Source organism: Sapajus apella, unplaced genomic scaffold (genome assembly GCF_009761245.1).
Source record: "Sapajus apella isolate SASKATOON/1434 unplaced genomic scaffold, GSC_monkey_1.0 scaffold11, whole genome shotgun sequence".
Lineage (NCBI taxonomy): Eukaryota > Metazoa > Chordata > Mammalia > Primates > Cebidae > Sapajus > Sapajus apella.
This window is the reverse complement of record NW_022436951.1, coordinates 1700131-1720021: the sequence shown is the minus strand read 5'-3', so window position 1 is coordinate 1720021 and position 19891 is coordinate 1700131. Positions and strand designations below refer to the sequence as shown.

General features: G+C 35.6%; 1 protein-coding gene across 3 annotated transcripts in view; it reads right to left on the bottom strand.

Moving 5' to 3' along the window:
• Positions 1-19891, bottom strand: part of C6 (complement C6) — a 69644-nt gene that overhangs the window by 39603 nt on the left and 10150 nt on the right. For all 3 annotated transcript variants that reach the window (XM_032278864.1, XM_032278865.1, XM_032278862.1), the window contains exons 5-7: positions 18861-19002; positions 9711-9849; positions 5014-5214 (exon numbers count right to left, since the gene is read on the bottom strand). In XM_032278864.1, the coding sequence (XP_032134755.1) occupies positions 5014-5214; positions 9711-9849; positions 18861-19002 (482 nt within the window). The remainder of the gene's footprint in view (positions 1-5013; positions 5215-9710; positions 9850-18860; positions 19003-19891) is intronic.

Sequence of the window (19891 nt, the reverse complement as noted above, 5' to 3'; positions counted from 1 at the left end):
TTTTTTTTTAGATGGAGTTTCACTCTGTCACCCAGGCTGGAGTGCAGTGGCACCATCTCAGCTCATTGCAACCTCTGCTTCCCAGGTTAAAGTGATTATCCTACCTCAGCCTCCCGAGTAGCTGGAACTACAGGCACCCGCCACCATGTCTGGCTAATTTTTGTATTTTTATTTGCTCAGAAAGAGACTAGAGTATCTAGTATTTTTAGGATCTATAAATAATTTTTACCATGTTGACCAGGCTGGTATCAGATTCCTGACCTCAGATGATCCACCCACCTCAGCCTCCCAAAGGTATTACAGGTGTGAGCCACCATGCCCAACCTCATTATCTATTTACACTGAAATTCCTTAATTGTGTTCACACCTAATCAAAGATGACAGTAATGATGTTGGATTGAACTGTATGAGGCTAACAATTTTGTAAACCAAAATGGTCGAATAACAGTAGTTTCATATGTTTCATTCTGGTATTGTGAATAGCTCTAAATTTTTTCACTTTGGGACAGACTATTAGAAGATCAAACAACAGCTGTTTATCTACATATAAGGGTTTTACAAATGTTCTCTAGCATGTTTGAAATACATATAAATCATATATGTGAAGCAACATGTAGGACTATACCTATAACTGATTCAAACATCTCTATCTCCTTTCATCTTTGACTATGTTTATAAGCAGTTATTTCCAATCCTGCATGCTATATTATACTGAGCTAGGGAGCTAAAAATAAAAAAGGCCATATTCCCATGCCCAATCCCAGATATTCTGAATTCTAATTAAGGGAGAGGCCTAGAGATGTATATTTTTACTTATGAGAAATTCTGATACTATCTTGTCTTACAAATACAATTTGTTAGGTTTGGAGGGCACTGTAGGACCCATAGCCGATTCTAAACTGAGGTAATAATATAAATTATATATATATACACACACACATATATATTAGGTATATATAACATGAATGTATATATATTATGTATATATAAAATGAATCTATTTCATTGTCATTTTTACATGTCCATATCACCAGACCAGTGTTCTTCTGTAATTTGCTAAAATTATGAATAAATAAATAAATGAATAAAGAGTCAAATATCTTGAAATGAAATGCACTAGGATTCCCTGTTTAATAAATGGTGTTGGGAAAATGGCTAACCATATGCAGAAAGCACAAACTGCATCCCTTCCTTACACCTATACACAAATTAACTCAAGATGGATTAAAGATTTAAACATAAGACCTAAAACCATAAAAACCCTATAAGAAAACCTATGCAATACCATTCAGGACACAGGCATAGGTAAGGACTTCATGAGTAAAACACTAAGAGCAATGGCAACAAAAACCAAAATAGACAAATGGTATCTAATTAAACTTAAGAGCTTCTGCACAGCAAAGGAAACTATAATTAGAGTGAACAGGAAACCTACAGAATGGGAGAAAATGTTTGCAATCTATCCATCTGACAAAGGGCAAATATCCAGAATATACAAAAAACTTAAACAAATCTACAAGAAAGAAAACAACCCCATCAAAAAGTGGGCAAAGGATATGAACAGACCCTTCTCAAAAGGAGACATGTATGCGGCCAATAAATACGTGAAAAAAAGCTCATCATCATTGGTCATTAGAGAAATGCAAATCAAAACTACAATGATACCACCTCATTAAAAAAAACAGGAGACAACAGATGCTGGAGAGGATGTGGAGAAATAGGAACACTTTTACACTGTTAGTGGGTGTGTAAATTAGTTCAACCATTGTGGAAGACAGTGTGGCAATTCCTCAAGAATCTAGAACTAGAAATACCATTTGACCCAGCAATACCATTACTGGGTAATATACCCAAGGAATTACAAATCATTCTACTATAAAGACACATGCACACATATGTTCATTGCAGCACTGTTCACAATAACAACAACTTGGAACCAATCCAAATGCCCATCAATGATAGAGTGGATAAAGAAAATGTGGCACATATACACCATGGAATACTATGCAGCCAAAAAAGGATGAGTTCATGTCTTTGCAGGGACATGGATGAAGCTGGAAACCATCATTCTCAGCAAACTAACACAAGAGAAGAAAACTAAACACTGCATGTTCTCACTCATAAGTGGGCATTGAAAATGAGAACACATGCACACAGAGAGGGAACATCACACACTGGGGTCTGTCGGGGGTTGAGGTACTAGGGGAGGGATAGCATTAGGAGAAATACCTAATGTAGATAATGGGCTCACGGGTACAGCAAACCACCATGGCACGTGTATAACTATGTAACAAGCCTGCACGTTCTACACATGTACCCCAGAACTTAAAGTACAATAAAAAAAAATAAAGTAAATAAAAATCAGGCCATTCAATTCCTAACTCTGGCATTTATTTACTCTAAGATCACTGGAATTCTCTCAGCTTCTTGGACTTTAGTTAGTGCCTGCCTTATGGTAGGTATCTGATAAATGTTTGTTGAATTAAAAATCCATATATGAACTTCAATCTATTCATCTGCAAAATGATGTTTAGATATTGACTCTAATAATCTAGAATTCTTTTGGGGATAAATGAAATATTTCAGAAAATTATCCATACAGTGCTGTTGGGTCTTATATAAGTGCATAAATGTCTGTCTAAATAAAAGTAGAAGAGCAATATGATAAAGGTAGGAGCAAGCATAATATGGTGCCCTCCAGTTGCTGATCCCATTAACGCTGACATTGGTACCTCTGTCTCCTCCCTCTCTATTTCCATGATTCAGGGCTCATTCTCCTCATTTGTCTCTTGGGAAAGGGCAAATGCTACTTAGGGTGATGACTGTAGTGAGCAATAGACACTATTTTAAAAGACCTTTGTAAATGTCTAAAAATTTCAGATAGAAATATGTCTCCTAAATTGTTTAAGCACCATGATACATATCTAAGAGATTTAAAATGCAAATAATAAGAGAAAAAGGAACCTATGAAGAATGATTAACAAGGAAGGCTGTATCTTTGTATATTAAAAGGGTTCCATAAGTCCCTGGCAAGATTAACAGGAAAAGTACAATACTTAGACATACCCTAAGTTCCAAGTGTAAAAAAATAACTGTAACTTTCTAAGCAGGGAAAAGAAAATTAAAAAATTTGCTCTGAATGTAATTTTTCTTATATAGCAATGGAAATTAGAAGACAGTTGAATAACATCTACTATCAAGACATAATGATTATTATACAGTTGGGTATTCTTTATATTTATTGTTCAGGGAAAAGGCAAGCAATGTTTCATATGCAAAGATTTAGAGAATATACCTTGCATATGTCCTATGTGAGGAAAATACAAAAAAAGAAAGGCAACTGAATGAGAACAGGGATCTCAAGAAAAGGAAATAAGAGGAAAATAAATAGAGATTGGTAAATGTGTATGTATAAATATAAATGTAACAAAATATACATTTTATTATATTTCATATATGTATATATGTGTACAAATATATAGACATACAAATATGTATATAAAATATAACAAAGATTTAAAATATAGACTATGAACTTGAAAATTATGTGTTATGTGAGGAATCTTTAAGTAGAGAAGATAGGAGTTAGAATAAAATACACACTAACATAAAAACATACACAAAACAATCTTTAAGAATAGCTTGGAGGCCGGGCGCGGTGGCTCAAGCCTGTAATCCCAGCACTTTGGGAGGCCGAGGTGGGTGGATCACGAGGTCAAGAGATCGAGACCATCCTGGTCAACATGGTAAAACCCCGCCTCTACTAAAAAAACTACAAAAAATTAGCTGGGCATGGTGGTGCATGCCTGTAATCCCAGCTACTCAGGAGGCTGAGGCAGGAGAATTGCCTGAACCCAGGAGGCGGAGGTTGCGGTGAGCCGAGATCGTGCCATTGCACTCCAGCCTGGGTAACAAGAGCGAAACTCCGTCTCAAAAAAAAAAAAAAAAAAAAAAAAAAGAATAGCTTGGAACACAAAGGTTTTTAACTATCTCACTAAAACTGTTATGTTGGAACCTCATGGTGGGAATAGAAAAGTAAATATGTTCTCAAGGACATAGAGGGGTTGGCATGTGGGGACTAGGTAGGTAAAAGATCTTTTGGGGGGTTACACATATTATTTTATGTGATAAAAGAAAAAACATAGGTCTAATTATGCTTCCTGACTAGAGAAAAGTAACTATGAGCAGCACTTAAAGTATAGTGGACAGTGGCTCACGCATGTAATCCCAGCACTTTGGGAGGCTGAGGCAGGCAGGCGACCTCAAGTCAGGAGTTCGAGACCAGCTGGACCAACAGAGAGAAACTCCATCTCTACTAAGAATACAAAATTAGTTGGACGTGTCGTTGCATGCCTGTAATTTCAGCTACTCAGGAGGCTGAGGCAGGAGAATTGTTTGAACCCAGGAGCTGGAGGTTGTAGTGAACCAAGATTGCACCATTGCACTCCAGCCTGGGCAACAAGAGCAAAACTCCGTCTCAAGAAAAAAAAAAAAAAAAAGTATAGTAGAACTTTCAAAATCACCAAAAGCAAAAAAGGAGTAGATAGAAATGTGATTAAAAACAGCAAATGAGAGAAAACAGGAAACAGTAACAAAGTGAAATGAGTAAGAAAAAGAAAAGATGGAAACAAATATGATCAAGCACATCCATGAATATAATAAACATAAATTGGCTAAATTTTCCTAGCAAAGACTTGAGACTGTCAAGATTACATGAAAGGACAAAGTTCTGTTGTGTGGAGTTTATAAGAAGCACACCTACAACAATATGAACAAAAAGTAAAGATAAAAAATAACAATAACCGTCAAATGCATGCAAAATGGAAGCATTAATATACATAGTATTTCTATAACTTTTAAAGTGAGATATAACAAAAATGGGAAAATTACTTAAATGTGTATTAGCAGTTATACTGGTACAATATCAAAACTCTCCCCTTCTTGTTGCACGATTGCTAGAATTGGTGTTAATTTTCAAGAAAGAAGAAAAAGATTGGAAACCATTTTTGTTACCTTTTTGTGAGAAGCTTGAATGGCTTGCTTGAAGGCAGAATTATGGTTGATGTTTTCACTTTTCTTTGAGGAATAAAAAATTGGTACATGGAAAGAGCTCCCCCCCTCCTTTGAAAATGAGCCTTGTTGATTGTCATCGTGTCCAAGAGAAGTTAAATCTTTGTAGAACTCTGTTTTCAAGTCATCTTCTGCAGTTTGTACCTGGAGAAAAATCCATGTAAAATAAAATATAGTTTAGGAAATACTGGAGCGACTTGTAGATATCTAATGAAATGATGATTTATTTATTTATGCACTCAGCCAATATTTATTGGGACACATTTTGCTAGAGAACAAAGAATAGTGTTACTTCCTACATTGAGGGGTTAATAGTTTAGTTTTAGAAAGAGATAATCACAAACACTTAATGCAGTAAGCATTGTATGGCTAATGAGATCCCATAAGAAATATAAGACCCCGAGAGGCAATATCAGGAAATCCTTCCTCAAGGAAATGCCATCTAAGCTGAGACTTAACAGGTTGATAAGCAATGAGGGTTATTTTTAGTCTGCCTGTGATTTTGATGCAGCATGCAATCTAACTAAGATACTTTTCAGTTCTGACAACTTGACTTTTTCTTTATAACCAGGTATTCTTTGTGTTATACTTTCTCAAGAGACTGGAGTCTGATTTCAAGATCACAGTTTCTGAGGTTGTTATCCCACTGCATGCTACCAAAGCCCCCAGTGTGACCTTCTCTTGATTGACCTTTGTGTTAGTCATTACACTGTTTATAACTACTCAAGTCTTTTTCTGTGCACGTAAAAAGCATGCATATCCCTAATCTCTTTGGCCAATAAAACATAAATATAAATGGTATCTGTCACTTTAAGAATTGATGGGAAATATGTCACTTCCCTTTTCTTTTGAAATTCATCATGGAAGGATGTATCAAAGCAGAATCCCTTAAGTCCCTTGGTTTCTAAGTGACTACTATGAGTAGAACATACAGTATGAGTGACACTGTTTTAAGACACTGATATCTTAGAATTGTTATTGCAGTGTAACCTAACTTGTCCTGCTTGTTAAAATGCTGTCTGGTGACTGTATTCCAACAACTGTCCTGTAATTTTTCTAAGATCTTCTATTCTAACACCCTGCCCAGTTGCCTTTTGCCTTTTCTTCCTTTCGTGAGACTCTTTAGTCTCTGTGTACTGGCCAGCCCATTATTTCATCTGTCTTAATAAGCTATAATACCACAAAAGAAGGGAAGTCAGATGGCTGCTGAATTTCTCCTCCTCTGTTATTTTCGATAATGTATAACTTAGGTTTGCACAGCTGCCTGCCGAAGGTATGCCTAAAGAATGAAGTTATACAGAGATAAGTTAAAAGAAAACCAATAGCTCATGACCTCGACTATAGTCATTGCCATATTTTTGTTTGAAGAAATACCACTATGACCTTCTTTAGCCTTATCACTATGACTTTAGCCATACCGCTATGATATATAGTTAAAGATTAGCTCAGGTAGCTTCATAAGCTTGAACAAGTCTTAGAGCTACATTGATAAGGAAATGATTTTAATCTGTATAAGAATTTTCAGGCTATATTTCCTCATGTAACTTGCTATCCAGGCTTGAGTTATCAAGCTTTGTGGGTTAACCCAGTGATCTGTTAGTAAATATTTAACAACTAGCTCTCTGGGAGGGGGGAGAAAGCCTTGATTTACTATAGGATTTTCCTTTTCCATTGTGTGTATACTCTTACCACGTATGTGATGCCCTGAATTCAAACTTGGGAAGAGGTGCATGGTAGCAAATTGCAAAGTGTTTTAATAATACAGATCCAATAGATGTAAATAACCTCAAGAGCATGGATAATGGTAAAATGTAGCAAAATAATTGAAATGTGATCAATTTTGAGTCATTATAACCTTTGTTTTTAATATATTTACCTGTGAGATAATATATTTGATATTTCAATGACTGTGTTTTGACCAACAAATATATAAAAAGAAGCTCATCATCAATAATCATCAGAGAAATGCAAATCAAAGCCACAAAGAGATACCTTCTCACACCAGTCAGGATGACTAGTACTAAAAAGTCAAAAAAAACAACAGATGTTGGCAAGGCTGTGGAGAAAAGGAATGCTAATACACTGTTGGTGGGAATGTAAATTAGTTCAGCTACTGTGAAAAGCAGTTTGGATATTTCTAAAAGAACTTAAAATAGAACAACTACCATTTGACCCTGCAATCCCATTACTGGGTACATATCCAAAGGAAAACAAATTGTTCTATCAAAAATACACGTGCACTCGCATGTTCATCATAGTACTATTTGTAATAGCAAAGACATGGAATTAACCTAGGTGCCAATCAGCAATGAATTGGATAAGGAAAATGTGATACATATATGCCATGGAATACTAGCAACCATAAGAAAGAACAAAATCTTATCCTTTGCAGCAACATGGATACAGCTGGAGACCATTATCCTAAGCAAATTAACAAAGGAACAGAAAAACAAATATGACATGTTTTTGTTTATAAGTGAGGGCTAAACATCAAGTACTCATGGATGTAAAGATGGCAAGAATAGACACTGGGGACTACTAGAGGGGAAAGGAGGGAGAGGGGCAAGAGTTGAAAAACTGTTGGGTACTATGCTCAGTACATGGGTGAAGGGATCATTTGTACCCCAAACCTCAGCATCACATAATAAACCCAGGTGACCAACGTGCCTATGTACCCCCTGAATCTAAAATAAAAGTTGAAAAAGAAAAAAAAAGTCTATGTTTAGCAATTGGATTGCAAAATTCCTGAAAAGTTAACAGCTGGCTCTTGTGAATTCATATTGCTTGCTACAGAACATCACTGTTTAACTTCACGGAGATACGTTTTAACTGATAGTTTGTGAAGGTGCTCAGACTTTTAACCCACTGCACCGAGTTTTAATGTCTTTCTTGATACACTATAATGGTCTCATCTAACATAGGCAGTCCCAGAATGTAGGAGCCAGAAGCCAGGAGTTCTTATTCTTCTGTGCCATTTATTTGCTATATAACTGAGAAAGTTGTTTAACTTCCATAAGCCAAGAAGCCCAAATTTTCTTTTCTTTCTTTCTTTTTTTTTTTTTTTTGAGACAGGGTCTCACTCTATCACCCAGGCTGGAGTGCAGTGGCGCAATCTCGGCTCACTGCATCCTCTACCTCCTGGGTTCAAGCAGTTCTTGTGCCTCAGCCTCCTGAGTAGCTGGGACTACAGGTGTGCACCACCGTGCCTAGCTAAGTTTTGTATTTTTAATAGAAACAGGATTTCACCATGTTCCCCAGGCTGGTCTCAGACTCCTGACCTCACCGATCCACCCGGCTTGGCCTCCCAAAGTGCTGGAATTACAGGCATGAACCATAACCACTGGTCAAGCCTAAATTTTCTGTTAGCAATATTGATATAAACAATTTTCTACAGTTCTCGGGAGGTTGTTAGGGGAATCAAGTAAGGCAATATATGAAAGTACTTTGAAGACTCTGAAGTATCATGTAAGTGTGAAGTGTTACCTAAACCTCAATTTACTTCAATCTCATATACTTCCTTTAATTTGTTACTTGTGAAACTACATGAAATAGATCCTTACTGAAAATACAGGCAATATGCTTTTGTGAAATGATTGTATTTTGAAAGTAAACTTATGGATTGGTTATTTTGGAACTAGAAAGCCACTTCCATTAGAACAGTATTACATACAAATGTTTAGGTTTTGGCTCCGTCTACAAAGCCTGTTCAATACAATACACCTTAAGAGCAGTATTATCAGTCTTCCCAGAGGTATTTGAATTTGACAGTTACTTCCCAAAGACATTCCCCACTCATTGTGTATATTAGATGGTTTTAAATTGAGTGAATTGAATTGAAAAAATGCCTGTATTTATATGTATATAAAGGTCTTTTTAAAAAAGATTAAATGACTTTTTGCTAAATTCATTTTACCTATAAAGTGGACCTCAGAAATCATTGCACCTTCTGAAATTCTCTCTAGCTTGTCAAATTTGTATGCATGAATGTCACCATTAAAACCATGTATTTCCTGTTCTTATCACAAATTTGAAAAAGTAGATTACTCACTTTAGTGCAACGACTATGGAGCACTTATTTGTAAGGTATGGGTTAGATTCTGGGAGTGGGTAGTATGCTGCTCATCATCATTGACTAAACAAACAAATAAACCAAACCAACTAATAAAATAGGAAGAAAAGTAAGCAGAACTATCTGATTAGACTGACTCATCATGGTTTTTCTTATGAGCTTGGCACTTAAAATAAGTCTATATTTTGTGGTTATCTAAGAGAACTAACTAGGTTAGGAGAAAATTCTGAATAAATCAAACTGTTTATCAGTGTGGAGCTATTTTACAGCTGAATATTCACTGGAGAAGGAACCAACTCGAATCAGGAAAACCTGGCCTTGAATCTTAAATCAACTTCTGGCTAGCTGTTTGACTTCTGGAAAAGTTGTTACCTTAGTTTTTTCATCTGTAAATTGATGATAACACTGGCCTCATTGGGTGTGCATGGATAACATGCAAACAGATAATAGGTGATTAAAATTGTTCACTATTTTTTCATTCTGTCCCTTCATTCATCACTAATGTTGCATGAGAAACTTAGCTTATAATCACTGATGATGTTGGAGTTGCCACCATGCTAGGCTGTCATACCTCAAAGCCGACATTTTCCAGATTGGCCGGAACACGGTATGGATTACTTGTCTTACTGCTTTTGGCAGTATTACAAGTACCTCCAGTGAAAGAGTTATCAAGGACTTCTCCTCTGGGCTCTCCTGCCAGAAAATGAAACCTAGAAACAAAGTAGTTTTTAAGAATTCAATAGATGTAGAGCAATCTTTAAAATTACCTTAGTTATATGAAAGGAATTCCTCTTCTAAACATTTTTGACTCAAGACAAATGACTTGAAGGAACCCCTGCTACCCCTGTCTTTTTTTCTAGTCCTTGGTGAGGCATGCAAGGAAGCTTGGAAAGCTCAAACTCAGCTTCTCTGGCTCTATTCGGTTCTCCTATTCCACTTACTTAATTGTTCTTGTCTTTCAACATACAATTAAAATCTGGATTTATAATTTTTTATGACTTACAAAGCCAGTGCAAAGTTTGGAAGCAGATTATGAAATAAGTTATTATATAATAAATGTCATTCTGGGTCTACTTCTTACTGAGTGGAATTCTAATACAGAGCTCATAATAAATAATAATAGCAATATTTTAATGGAATTGTAATAACATCGTTTCACTAATAGCTGACTATAGTACTTAAAATTTATTTTATTTAAAAAATTCTTGCATACTGTTTACTATAAGCCAAGCAATAGTAAGTGCTTTACAAATATTAACTTAGTTAATATTTACTAATAGTAACATATTTATCATAACCATATAGTATAGATATAATTATTATACCTGTTTTACAAATGAGAATATTGAGGCACATGGAGATTAATTACTTGAGCATAAATCAAGTATTTAAGAAGTTGTTTTGTTGTAGATAAAAAAGAAAACTTCTCAAAGATGCTAATACTTTTTCAAATTCTGAGAGATATTAATATGTATTCTGTGAAAAATGCAGTTTTTTTTGTCAAACTGTTTGGTAATGCTGTATTACATAGCCTATAAAAATTGTTTTTTACAGGATATGTCACAGCCTTAAAAAATATAAATTCTCAGTCTCCAGATACATTTGACCAAATAACCTTGTCTTTTATAGAACACATGCTGTAGTTCTAACAGAGTATCATTGGAAAATTCATGTAGCTGAAGGAATAGCATCCATGCCTTTTCTCTTCTCATGATCCTTCAGTACACCCATCCTTTCTTATAGTTTGGGGGGCTCAAGGGAACTCTAAACATCTGCAAGAATGTTGTCTACCACTAACATGTCTATTTCCCTTATACTCCTTTTTTTTTTTTTTTTTTTTGAGATGGAGTCTCACTGTGTTGCCCAGGCTGGAGTGCAGTGGTTCGATCTGGGATCACTGCAACCTCCACCCCCAAGTTCGAGCCATTCTTCTGCCTCAGCCTCCCAAGTAGCTGGGACTACAGGTGTGTGCGAACGAACATGCCCGGCTAATTTTTGTAGTTTTAGCAGAGATGGGGTTTCACCATATTGGCCAGGCCTGTCTTGAACTCCTGACCTCGTGATCTACTCACCTTGGCCTCCCAAAGTGCTGGGATTACATATATGAGCCACCACGCCCAGCCTCTCTTGTACTTCTATGGTGTTAACTCACAGGACAAAATGTACCTGAAAGGCATCACCTTTACCAGGAGCTGAATTTTTAAGTTTCGTAACTATCACAGAGATGTGAAAAAAGACAATTAGACTTATCCATTTGTGGGGGAATCAAGAAGCAGTTCACCATGCCAGATTTTCGTGATCTGCTATTAGACATTTGGATTTAAAGTAGAAAATTCAATCAATTACGCAGGCACTTCTTCTAACCAATGGACACAATGTTCTTCTATCAAAGAGGAGCAAGGATAATTTGAAAATTGTAAAGTGATGTTAGAATACTGAAAAGAAAGTAAGGCTAATATAAATACTTGTAAATTCTCTACAAGTAAATAAAATTGTGTTAATGTAAAAGCACACACACACACACACACACACACACGCACACAACTTTTAAGTTTCTGAAAGTGTTTCTTCACTTGAAAATGGAGATAATTGCTTCTTTATAGTAGTTGTGGAAATTAATAGTGATTAGCACAGGACTGGCCTGCCCTATTAGAAGAAACAATACATATTAAGTCTCCCAATTTTTCTACCAGGGAAAATAAATTTTAATTTTATTAAAAGGTTGCATACTAAGTTCAAAAGTAATTGCTTGCAGAAACAAAATCAAAAAACAAAAATCAAATGTATTTCCATACAATAGCAATGAACAATCCAAAAATAAAATTAAAGAAATAATTCCATTTATGATAGCCTCTCTAAGAATAAAATCCTCAGGAATTTATTTAACAACAGGTCTAAGACTTGTACACTGAAAAGTATAAACAATTGTTGAAAGATATTAAGTGAAATCTCAACAAATAGAGAGACATTCTATATTAATGGATTGGAATAATTTGTACTGTTAAGATAGAGATTCAAGACAATTATTATCAAAATCGCAGCTGCCTTTTTTTGTAAAAATTCACAAGCTAATTCTAAAATTCAAAAGACCTAAAACAGCCAAGACAATCTTGAGAAAGAAGGACAAAGTTCAAGAAATCGCCCTTCCTGATACACAGTTTGCTTCAAAGTTAGGGTAATCAAGACAGAGTAGTAGTACTGGCATGAGGATAGACATATAGACCAACGGCACAGAATTGCATCTAGAAATAAATCCATATTCAATGGGGGAAAACAGTCCTAAATGAATGGTGCTGTAACAACCTGATAGTTATATTGCAAATGAATCAAATTGGGCCCCTTTCTTGTCTAATTCAAGAAAATTAATCAAAATAGATAATATAACCTAAATTTAAGAGCTAAAGCTCTAGAACTTTTAGAAGACAATATAGGACTAAATATTTGTGATCTCCAGTAAGGCAAAGCCTTCTTAGATATGACATTAAAAGCACATTCAACAAAAGAAATAAATATATTAAACTTCACCAGAATTAAAAACTTTAGTGCTTTAAAGGACACCAACTAAAAAATGAAAATACAACTCACATAATGGGAGAAAATATTTCCAAATCACATATCTAATGAAGAACTTACACACAGAATATACAAAAAATTCTTAGAATTAAATAATAAAAACAAATAAATAATGAGCAAATGAGTATCTAAATATATATTTCTTTGAAAAAATATGAAAATGAGTAATAACATGTAAAAAAATGCTTGATGTTATTACTCATTAGGAAATACACATCAAAACTGCAATGAGACACCATTTCACAGCCATTAGAATAGCTTTAACCAAAAGGTAAACAGAAACAGTTTTGATGAGGGAGAAATTAGTTTCCAATCATATGTAAGTGGGGGAAATGAAAAATGGTACAACCGTTATGGAAAATAGTTGAGAGTTCTTCAAAAATTAAAAATATAATTACCATAAGGCTCTGCAATTCCATTCCTAGATATATATGCAAGATAATTGAAAATATATATCAATGCAAAAACTTGTAGGAGAATGTTCATAGCAGCACTACTTTTATTAGAGAAAGTAGGAAAAAACCAAACGTCCATTAGTTGATGAATGAATCAGCTCAATGTGATAGAATGATACAATGGGTTGTTATTCTCTCATAAAATGGAATGAAGTATTAGCATATACTTTACGTGGGTGATTTTAAAAATTATGTTTTTTAAAATTGTCACCAGGTGTGGTGGCTCATGCCTGTAATCCAGCATTTTGGGAGGCTGAGGCAGGTGGATCATGAGGTCAGGAGTTCAAGACCAGTCTAGCCAGGATGGTGAAACCACATCTCTACTAAAAATACAAAAATTAGCCGGTGCAGTGGCAGGCACTTGTAATCCCAGCTACTTGGGAGGCTGAGGTGGGAGAATCACTTGAGCCTGGGAGGTGGAGTTGCAGTGAGCTGAGATCGCATCACTACACTCTGGCCTGGGCGACCTAGCAAGAATCCATCTCAAAATAAATAAATAAATAAATAAATAAATTTGTCACATAATTGTACATATTTATGGGGTACATAGTGATGTTTTCATACATACAATGTATAGTAAAAAAATCAGGATAATTAGCATATTCATCACTTCAAACATTATAATTTGTGTTGGGAACAGTCAGAATTTTCTCTTCTTGGTATTTGAAAATATGTGCTAAATTATTGTTAACTGTAGACACCTACAATGCTATAGAACACTAGAACTTGTTCCTCTTATCTGGCTGTAATTTTGTATCCTTTAACCAATCTCTTCCCATCCTCCCCTTCCCCTACCCTTTCCAGTCTCTTGTTACCCTTATTCTACTCTATTTCTAAGAGATCAACTTTTTAAGCTTCTCCAGGTGAGTGAGAACATGTAGTGTTTATGTTTTTGTTCCTGGCTTATTTCACTTAATAACCCCCAGGCTCATCCATGTTTTTCTAGTGACAAGGTTTCATTCTATTTTATGGGTGAATAGTATTGCATTTTGTAGATGTACCATGTTCTCTTTATTCATTTATCTGTTGATGGACACTTAGACTAATTCCATGTACTAGTTATTGTGAACAGTGCTGTAGTAAATACGGGGGTGCAGATATCTGTTTGGTATACCGATTTCCTTTGCTTTGGAAACCCAGTAGTGGGATTGCTGGATCATACGGCAGTACTGTTTGTAGTTTTTTGAGGAATCTCCATACTGGTCTTCATAAGAGCTATACTAGTTTACATTCTCACCAACAGTGCATGAGTTTCCTTTTATCCACATCCTTGCCAGCATTTGTTATTTTTGTCTTTTTGATAATAGTCATTCTGGCTGTGGTGAGATGATACCTCACTGTTTCGATTTTCATTTCCTTGATGATTAGTGATGTTGAACATTTTAAAATATATTTGTTGGATATTTTTATGTTTCCTTTCGGTAAATGTCTTATTAAGTTCATTTGCGCATTTTAAATTGTATTATTTATTTATTTTTGCTGTTGAGTTCTTTGAGTTCCTTATATATATCCTGGATATTAACTCCTTGTCAGGTGAATGATTGGCAAATACTTTTTTTCCACTTTATATGTTGTCTTTTCACTTTGTTATTCTTTCCTCTGCTGTGCAAAATTTTTTCAGTTTGATATAATCCCATTTGCCTATTTATGATTTTGTTGCTTCTGCCTTTGAGATCTTATTTGTAAAATATTTTCTCACATGAATGTTCTAAGGGTTTTCCCCTATAATTTAACAGTTTAATAGTTTAATATAACAGTTTAATAGTTCTGAAATTTTACATGTCAGTCTTTAATCTATTTTGAGTTAATTTTTGTATAGTGTGAGTGGTGGGGTCCAGTTTCATTCTTCTGCATATGGATATCCAGTTTTCTCAGGACCATTAGTTAAAAAGACTCTTGTTTCCCCAGTGCATAATCTTGGTACCTTTGTAAAAAATCAGTTGGTTGTAAATACATGGTTTTATTTTTGGGTTCTGTATTCCGTTCCATTTGTCTATGTGTCTGTTTTTATGCCAGTAATATGCTGCTCGGGTTATCATAGCTTTGTAACATGTAACACATGTAAAATATATATTTTGAAATGTGGTAGTGTGATGCCTTTGGTGTTTTTTTTTTTTTGAGACCGAGTCTTGCTGTGTTTCCCAAGCTGGAGTGCAGTGGTGTGATCTCAGCTAACTGCAATCTCTGTCTCCTGGGTTCAAGCAATTCTCCTGCCTCAGCCTCCCAAGAAGCTGGGACTACATGTGCCTGCAGCCACACCGGGCTAATTTTTGTATTTTTAGTAGAGATGGGGTTTCACTGTGTTGGCCAGGCTGGTATCAGGATTATACCGGACTTGTAGAATGAGTTTGGAAAAGTTCCCTTTTGATTTTTTTTGGGATACCTCGATAATAATTCATATTAGTTCTTAAAAAGTTTGGTAAAATTCTGCAGTGAAACTGTCCAGTCCTGGGCTTTCCTTTGTTGGTAGACTTTTTATTATTGATTTAATCGCATTGCTAACAATTGGTCTGTTTTCTATTTCTTCTTGATTCAATATTGGCAAGTTTTATTGCATCAAGAAATTTATTCATTTCCTCTAGGTTTTCAAATTTGTTGGCATATTGTTGTTTATAATAGTCTTTAATGATCCTTTATATTTCTGTAGTATCAATTAGGAGCATATGGATGAATCTTAAAAACATTATAGTAAGTGCAAAAAGGCAGACACAGGCTGCATATTGTATAATCCCATTTTTATGAAATGTCTAGAATACACAAATTTACATGAACAGGAAGTGAATTAGCGGTTTCCTCGGGCTAGGAGTTCAGTAGAAGGGGGAAGTAAATGAAGCCTAATATCTAATATGTGAAAAGGTTTTATTTTGGGTATGTTAAAAACATTCTAAAATTATATCATGGTGATGGTTATGTAAGTCTGTGAATATGCTAAAGATGATTGAATTAGACACTTTCAATGGGTGAACTGTATGGCATGCAAAGTACATCTCAATAAGGCTGTTTTTTAAAATGAGTGAATTCTGTGGGTTGCCTAAGATACAGATTATATTCAAATAGCTGAAAGTCTAACAGTGAAGACTACAAACCTGTTCACCTTATACTGCTTTGTACTGTGTACTTATGTTTGTCACAAGCGAAAAAGGGCTTGAGAAAAATGGCTCTCAGGCCACAAGGAATCTATGAAGGTGACAGCTATTTGTGGAGAGCCTGAAGATAGAATTTTATGGAGGTGTTTCCATTAGGCCATGCCCGAGAAATCTTTTAGGGGCTAAGCCAGCTATGAAGAAATTTTCAGTTCTATTCTTTCCCTTCCCTTCTCAGATACTGATATTGACTTAAAATAATTTAGTGTTTCACATACAGTGTTGCCCTTAACACTTTAGGTTTCTAAAGTGCTTTGATCTAACTGGATTTATGTGTCATACTTTGTAACTTTTTGAATATAACTAGAAATATGTAAATCAAAAATATGTATTTGTGTGTATGCATGAATTTTCACATATATACATGTGTGATCCCTACTCACAGGTCTCACTATTTGCCACATAGATGAATGTGTCCTTTCAACTGTGTGTGTATCTGCATACACAATGGGCCTGAGAAAAAACCAAATAGCGTGCTATTGTTGCCTGATTCTTGCTTCATATTTAAGAACTAGTGATGGATGTTGGCAATGTAGAAACTATTATATCTCTTTCTTGGAGAAGTATCATTTACAAAGAAGGACAGCCACTCAGGAAGCTTTTTCTCTTGTGGTTTGAAATATATTGGGGAGCAGGGTACAGAGGAGAGGCAGAGATTCTAAGGCCAGCAGATTAGAACAGGATTACATTAAGCAATTCTCAAAACTCTTAGTCCCTGGGGAGGCAGGACTGGTTGTCCCAAGCCAGCAGGCTTTGCTCATTTCTGAGAATCCTTGGGACAACAGCTCTGGTTGGCAGAGGGCCACATAGTCCTTCAGCCAAAGTACACATAGCATGTGGTCCTCCCCATCTGTAACTCGAGTCTAGATCAACTGAACAAAAGGTGATTTTGAAATGTCACCCTTCATCAATCAGAACATTAGAAAATGTGATTATCAGTGGGAGTTTTTGGCTGATGTTTTCTTGCAGCCAAAGCAAGAGAAGGAAACAATTTCTGCACATGGATAAGAACATATTGAAGCACTCTCATTGAGAACACCAGTAGTTAGACATTCTTAGGACAAAACCTCACATCAGTTTATAGTCATCCAACATATAGATGAGGAAACTGAGGCCCAGAGTTTTTAAATAACTCAGCTGTGGTGTAGTGAGATAATGTAGAACTGGTTTTAGTTCTACATTAGAATCAGCTGAGTTATTTAGAACCCAGCTCCTCTTACTTTCAGACTAATGGTTTTTCCATGTTAATGGTGTCCTTGGGTTTGGGTCAATATTTTCTGGGTTTTATTCTAAATCAAATGAGGTTGTATTTGCAATTGTGGCTGTTTGTCTTAGGTGCCTCGAGGTTTCATATTATGCAACTCTGGCAGCATTAAGTGAAGATTCTAATTTTTTAAAGTCCAATATGAAGGAACAGAAATTGATAGCAAACTATTTGCCTTCTGGCCAAAAATTTAAAAGGGGTTTCTTTATTATGTCAAGGGAAGAGGATAGGAGATTATCTTTGCTGATTTTTCTTATGTTTCAAATTAAGGCTCACTTTTTCTGTTTTCATAATATCCTAATATCTTTCAAGATCACTGGTTCAGTCTAATGAATTTAGGACCTCTTGAGAAACCCCCAATGTGCTCATGACTGGGTATTCCTGAAATAGGGACACTACAAGAAAGAGCTATGTGATCTCCTGAGGTTTCTTCCAGGTTATTTCATTTGTAAGGTGGATGTAGTCCTGAATCAGCATGAAATAGTGGAAATAGCCTGGGTTAAGTCTGGATTTGAATCCTGGTTCCACCATTTGCTAGTTGGTAGAATTGGTAAGGGTATTTAAGCTTTGTGAGACTCAGTTTGTTAGCTGAGAGTAGATCATAATATAGGTCTGGCCTCTGCCATTAGGCTCTACTGACCTACTCACACATCACACAGCCTATGGGAGAGAATACTTAGCTATATTCACTTCACCTCTTACTCTCTTACATTTTCATTGTTGCTTAACCTTTTCTTTTTTTCTGTATTTGCCTAACTTCTTTCCTTTTGGCTTTATCGCTCATCATTCAACTCTGGGCTTGCTTCTCACACTGGAAGACTGGTTTTCTTTATCTAATGTTTTGACTTCAAAGCCACCCATAGGCATACTTTTATGACACCCTGTTTCTCAATTTGCTCCTGACATTTCTAAGTGGTTATTCAACCTTTCAAGGCCTAGCTCCAGGACCCCACTCTGGCAATTCCTGGCTTGGGGGGTTTCTACCATTCTGCTCTAATCCATTCCAAAACTTTCTGAGAGATGTATGAGAACTAAGAAAAGCCATGTTTATGAAGGGTCCATAGCATTGCCTGGCACAAACTATATGTGAAAATGCTAACTGTCACTTCTCAGGAGTGAGGATCATAGCCACATGCTTCCTGAACATGGTAGCTAAGTATCAGATATAGGGCTGGTCGGACTAGTAAGAAGTTAATGAGGAAGATGGACAATGATGTATCTCATTGTTCCTTCTGACTCATTTGTTCTGATATCTCCCCAAGATGATAAAAAAGAGTGTTACATACCCATTGCCCATCAACTGTACGCTAGGGATGGGAGTATACCTCCGTGGGCATACTGCCTTTGTCCTCCCACAGTCCCTTTCATCTGAATTGTCTCCACAGTCATTTTCTCCATTGCATTCTAACTTTCTGGCAATGCAGCGGCCTGGTCAAGAAAAGCAAACAACATCATTGCAACAAATTATCATTTTAGAAAGTATTTATTAATTTGAAACACAAATGCTTTAAATTTCAAGGTAAAGTTGCAGGCAAGTCTTCACTATTTTTGATAGAGTTTTAGGAGCACGTAAAAATGGAGTGATAAACTGATATTTCCACCTGTAAGATTATAAGGGTCACCACAGAATTATTTAGTTGCCATGGGCGGATGGTCTTTAAAAGGAGAAGTAATCCTAGACTATCATTCCCATTACAGTGAGCTGCTATAGCGATCATGTTCAGTAGAAGAAATTAACTGGAGGTTCAGAATTTTGTTTTGATCCAGGATGGGAGATCAAGGTTACTGTCTACTGTCTTTATTTAAAAACTTGTAATTTTACAGACACACACACACAATAACATGGTTGGATCTTTCAAATTTTATGTTGGGTGAAAAAAGCCAGACACATGAGTCATGTTATGTGATGCCTTTACATGATGTCCGGAAAGAAGGAGGGGGAATTAACTAGAAAGGAGAAGGTGGGAACTTTTGGGGTTTATGGGAATTTTCTATATCTTGATATAGAAATCTGTACTTTTTATATCTTGAAATAGGGTTGTTTACATGATTGTATAATTTGTGAAAAATTAGAATGTATATTTTATTATTTATAATTACTACAGATTTTATTTACTATATATTTTACTCTATATATTTACTGTACGTAATTGTTTTACTGCGTATAATTTGCTATATCTATTTTTTGGACAAGTTAAGGGTCTAAATACCACAGTAGCAAGTTGAGTGAGCAAATTTAGAAAATGGTACAAATTTCATGTCCCCAAATAATTACCTTCCGTTTTTGACTCACTGAATTTCCTAAGGATCCTTGGAA